General features: G+C 45.5%; 1 protein-coding gene across 1 annotated transcript; it reads right to left on the minus strand.

Moving 5' to 3' along the window:
• Positions 1 to 170: 170 nt before the first annotated feature.
• cep41 (centrosomal protein 41) lies at positions 171 to 4,607 on the minus strand. The gene is made up of 11 exons (XM_036518525.1): positions 4,575 to 4,607; positions 3,886 to 3,949; positions 3,299 to 3,346; positions 2,763 to 2,824; positions 2,489 to 2,558; positions 2,172 to 2,301; positions 1,750 to 1,919; positions 1,519 to 1,586; positions 1,108 to 1,222; positions 582 to 797; positions 171 to 289 (listed from the first exon to the last, which is right to left on the minus strand). The coding sequence occupies exons 1-11, from the start codon at positions 4,605 to 4,607 to the stop codon at positions 171 to 173; spliced, it is 1,095 nt and encodes a 364-aa protein (XP_036374418.1).
• Positions 4,608 to 5,576: the final 969 nt, after the last annotated feature.

Here is a 5,576-nt window from a genome sequence, read left to right on the forward strand (position 1 = left end):
CATCAAAAATTAAAATGTATATATCTACAGTCTAAAAGCACGCATTTTAGCAATCCTGTAAAAAAGCTTCTGGACTATAGAAAGCTTCACAGATGGACAGAGGGTTTTAAGAGTACAGTAGAGAGGGTGAGTCCAGTGGCTGAAACACAGTCATTTGTGTGGTTAGCGTGTTATCTCCAAGGCCGGCTGCTCTGGGACCTGGAGCTGTCTGTCCCTGCGGCTGAGGAGATCTGCTGGCTCCTGCTGCTGGAGGATTTGGACAGACAGCTGCTCTTGGATGAAAGAGTCACTTGGCCTGTAACACATACGTGCACAGGTACACGCACACACATGCATCCACACACAGACACACAGAAACAGAGGAAACCACGTCAGAAAGTTCTGTACACTGCTCCGGAGGAGTGCGTCTGCTGCCATGGTGACCAAGCCCTATAGTCTTAAAGGCATAGTGAATACACACACTCACTCTTACTCACTGAGCGTGTAAGTGAATACACACACTCACTCTTACACACTGAGTGTATAAAGGCACAGTGAATACACACACTCACTCTTGCACACTGAGTGTGTGCGTGACTCACTGTTGGAGGCTGTGGGCATGAGCATCTCGTCCTGGTACTGCTGGATCTTCCTGAGATCCTCGGAGGTGAAGCGCCACTTGACCTCGGCGGGGCGGGACTCGTGACGCAGCGGGGCGCGTAGCAGACTCCTGTGAGAGGCAGCACACCTCACGCAGTGCGTCGGGAGGGAGCCTGTCGTCATACCTTCCTGAAACTTCTGTGCGATCACCCTCAGTCCTTGGAGAGAGAGAGAGAGAGAGAGACGTTATTCCTGATTACACTGCCAAACCAGGTCACCAATCAGAAAGAGGGAGGTCTGAAGCCTGACATCAACATTTATAATAACCACCAAAAGCTCAGCTACAGTTTCACTTCGTGTGAATGTTACACATTATAGCCTCAGTCTCATTTGTGGCTAATTACCAAATACACCTGATTAAGTCCAGTGTTAAATAAGACCAGTGTTAAATAAGGATGTCACCAGCTGAGCTCAGGCAAGGCGTTGCTGCAACCTGAACCCATGCTAGCGCGCTCAATCAGAGCTGACCTCCGGAGAGCATGAACACATTCTCAAATCCCCTTTCACACATGGTGGTGGCGGCCACACTTGCAATCCTCTCATCCTCGTCGTACACGATGATAATCTTCCCTGGAACATTTTTCTGCAGTGGCGGTTGGTTAAGGCGGCCCTGCTTCAGTCGTGAGGACACAGTTTTTTAAAAAATGTTTACCTCTTGGTTAAATAACAGCATCTCAACATGAACACTGTCACTCCACAGTTTCTCTGTCATGAGTTACAACACACACACACACGCACCACATACCACATAAACAGTGGTTTACAGTTTGGTTTTCTAGATGTAAAAAAGAAGACACAGGCATATAGGCTGTAATTTCATTATGTGAACATCATTATGAAACCAACCCCTGCTAAACGCAGGTGGATGTCCAAGGATACATACTCCAGCACTTCCTTGGTGTATGGGTCCATGGTCCGAGACAGAGTTGCAACTGGATAACTGTAGGCTGACAACACATGGTGCCACATTTAACTTGACAGCTATATCATTTTACAAGCCAAGGTTCAACAGCAATGTCCCACTGCCGAATAAATACTGGTGAAAGGACCCATCTCTAAAAAGGTGGTAAATTGCCAGTCACGCCTTCCTCACCATGCGGCTGGCCTTACCGCTAATGACGTGGCACTGGGCGTAATCCTCTCTGTCTCGCACGTCCAGCAGGAGGTAGGGGCAGTCAGGGTAGGGCTGGTTAACGGGCCCGGGGCTGGACACAGGGCCCTGGCTCCTCTTTCTCTGTCCGTGGCTCTCCATGTCCAGCTCTCCAACGCCGCTCACCAGACTGTTTAATCACAACCACACCACTTTCACTTGGCTTTTAAAGCCTTTCTGCCTTCTGTTTAATGGTGTGCGAATGCACCCCCATCCGCACAGACATATCGAATTTCAGCCTTTGTTGCAGTCACGGGGGTTTGTGCCGTGTAACGTCCCCTGCAGCGTGGGGACGGTGGAAGAGACCTGCTCACATGCACACAGACAGGTGGTGGAGACAATGCGAGGTTGGAGGGTGGGGAAGGGGAGGGGCTAGTGCTACCTCTGCAGTGTAGACCTGGGGGAGACTCCTGCCTCAGAATCACTCTCATCATCGCTGAATGGCTCGGGTGACATACGCAGAGTTCCGTTGGTCTGCTCCACATCCTCGTCTGACAGTGGGGACATTTTGCCTGCAGAACCGAGAGCCATCATCACTGCTCAGACAGGAGGGCAAATGTGTCTCACATTATGTTAAAGTGCTCATGAAAAGAACAGGACGTTGTGAAATTTTATTGCACAGACAGCAGGGAAGATGAACTTCTTCACAACTTTACAAATCAAAAACTTACTGATTGGGAAGTGACAAACAGCTATTACCATTGAGCCCTGATGTTTCCTCATCAATCAACACATCGTTCATGTCCGAAACCGAAGCAACCTGGATTACCTAACAAACAACATTGGAGACATTGGAACATTTGAACAAGAGTCGCAGTCACTTGCTGGCAGTTGCTATCCTCTGTTTTGTATTAGTGATTATGTTATTTTTAAAATGTCTGATAATTCACTGTCTAAAAACATCTGGATGTTTGACGTGTCCTTTCAGACATTATATGAATACAAACCCATGAGCATCATTTATGTTTCTTACCAACTGAGCGAATGTTGACACTTTTAACCTTTTGAAGAGTTCACCCTTTCTGTATCTGTAATCTAAGACAAAGAAACAAAAGTTTTCCTTAGAAACAAAGAGGCAATTACTTTTTATCCTTGACAGTAAATAAATAAATTCCATCTAACGTCCTGGATATTATTTTGACAGGACATCCGCGATGTGCTTCACAGTTCATTATGAATGACAATGGATTGTGAACATCATCAATCCACTGGCCCCTGAGATGCTGAGAAGACCGGCGTTCAAATTATAGCTGTCAACAAAGTGAAGCCAGGGTGATAACCCTTAAACCCTGACTGCAGGGGTGAGAACCCCTAAACCCTGACTGCAGGGGTGAGAACCCCTAAACCCTGACTGCAGGTGTGATAATCCTTAAATCCTTATTACAGGTATAATAACCCTTAAATCCGTATTACAGGTGTGATAGCACTTAAACCCTTTATTCCTTGATCTTGAGGCAAAGCCTCAGATGTAGTTATTCTGTGATAATCCCCCAGTTCCATTGTACTTACTCTTCTTCAGATCCTCCATTTTCTCCATGTACTTTATCAGGCTGCAGCCTTTGAATACAAAAGATGTTATTTAAAGACAATGACACTTTCTGCAGGCACATTTAATAATACGTAAAGTCATATAAATCAAGCAACAACATTTGATAGAAACACTGGATGATGTAAACCAACTCTTTACATCATATACATCGCAATACACCAAGAATCAGACTGACTTCTCTGCAGGGCTGAAGTTATACTTTCTTAAAAGTTAATTAAATATCTCATTCCTTCCTATATCCCGCAGAAATGTTACAGTTTTTAATAGATAGGCAGTGATGTGGAAGAAAATCACATAACTGAAGAGGGTGTCTTTGCTTTCCAGTGTGAAGACAACCAGCAGAACAAAGCTGGCTGAAGAGAACTAATATGGAAGGGTGTTGTGTTTGTTTCTTTCTTTGAACTCTGAGGCTCTGACAAGCTTTGAACATGATATCACCAATAAATGTTCACCTTTGCAAATTCAGGGAGTTCTCTCTTGTCCTTATTTTATTGTGTGCACTTACTGTTATGCACTTATTTTGTACTGTCTTTCTTTTTAATATTACCTGTATCCAGCTTTGATTTCACATGTCGGTATTTAGGATTCCGTGGAACTCTCTTTTTCATGTACTGTAACAAATTGGAAAACATGAAAGGAATGGTAACAAAAAATCTAAACCTGAATATTTTGGAGAACAGGCCATTCAGTCCAACTTAGCCCCTCTACCTGAATCGATCACTATGGCCAGTCTAGACTGGACTCTAGAAGGATCCCACAGTTTCAACTCTACAAGTTCCAGCAAGGTAACGCCATTCCATGCATATACAGTTCTCAGTGTTAAGGAAATCTTTCTCTGGTGTTACAGATATCATAAGTGTACACTGGCAAACACAGCTGGTTAGTGAAGTTACATGTGCTGTGCTTTCAATACATTAGCTTCATGCTACTTATATATTGCTCATTAGGCCTAATTAAGGTCTGGGGAACTCTGTTTGCAATTGTGCTGGGCAGAAAGATTAACAGTCCTGCTAAAACTACCAACTTTTCCAGCAAACCGCTGGTTTGTCCGAGCTATCTAGCTAACATCAGTTTGACAGAGTTTGACCAGCTCGATAAGCTTTTTATGAGTTTTGCTAAGCTACACCGATAGCTATCCAGCTAACTTAAATTACATAGGATAATGATGTTATATGCACTACAACTGACGGACCACTTGAAAAAGCTAAAAAATAGACATATTCGACAGACAGTTACCTCTACACTGCCCATACTTTTCACGGACGACATCTTTTAAAACTTTACACAAATTCGGTCCAAAATGACCAATTTGGACAAAATCCCCGTCGATTGATCGATGTGAGACGGACCAATCACGGAGCAGTTTTTCCCATGCCGGGTCCGGTTTGGGCTGGGTTGCTCGGCAACGGTGGACGCGAGCCCCTCCCATCGGTTGGACACGCTGCCGGACTTTTAAATAACAATAATAAAAAGTTATGATTCGAACACCGTGAATAACAGAAGGAAACTTTGATGTGCTGTGATCGATAAAGCTGACAGATGCTTAACGCCAGCTAGCCTTGCTAGGCTGTGATAGCCTCAAATCAAGCTGGTAGCTGGTTAGACAGTATCCACAAAATCAAACTCTTAAATTCCAGCTAGCTAGCTATCTATTAAGCTAACTACACCTAGCTAGCTAATTTTGCAAAGTTATTAAGTAAAATCATCGAAATAGCTCTTAGTTAGCTAAGTTACTGCGTTCACCAACACCAGCAACATTTGCACAGCAGCTAGCCCGTTACTCTGTGCGTGAATGGAGAGGGTGAGACGGGGACTGCAGACGCGCAGGATCCCTACCTTACACCCTCCCCATCCATGCACAGATGCTACATCTACTAGCTCCGACATTGTTTACAATGTCACCTAACGTTAGCCAGCTGGCTAACTCGCTGTTTAAGCATGGTGTTTGCAAGTCATAACTGCTGCGATTGCATGACGTGTCAGGTAAACTTGATTGGTGTGTCGGAGCTCCGCTGCCCCTGAGGCTGCAGGACGCGTCGGATAAAGCGGATCGGTGTGTCGGAGCTCCGCTGCCCCTGAGGCTGCAGGACGCGTCGGATAAAGCGGATCGGTGTGTCGGTGCTCCGCTGCCCCTGAGGCTGCAGGACGCGTCGGATAAAGCGGATCGGTGTGTCGGTGCTCCGCTGCCCCTGAGGCTGCAGGACGCGTCGGATAAAGCGGATCGGTGTGTCGGTGCTC

The sequence above is a fragment of the Megalops cyprinoides genome, chromosome 23 (assembly GCF_013368585.1).
Source record: "Megalops cyprinoides isolate fMegCyp1 chromosome 23, fMegCyp1.pri, whole genome shotgun sequence".
Taxonomy (NCBI): domain Eukaryota; kingdom Metazoa; phylum Chordata; class Actinopteri; order Elopiformes; family Megalopidae; genus Megalops; species Megalops cyprinoides.

Bases quoted from the DNA above. Each gene is read 5' to 3' on its own strand.
- cep41 (XM_036518525.1), bottom strand. From the start codon at position 4,607: ATGTCGTCCGTGAAAAGTATGGGCAGTGTAGAG. The intron at 1,223-1,518 runs GTATCCTTGGAC...CCGCCACTGCAG, and splicing joins CCAAGGAAGTGCTGGAGTAT to AAAAATGTTCCAGGGAAGAT. The intron at 290-581 runs GTGAGTCACGCA...TTACAGGCCAAG, and splicing joins CATGCCCACAGCCTCCAACA to TGACTCTTTCATCCAAGAGC.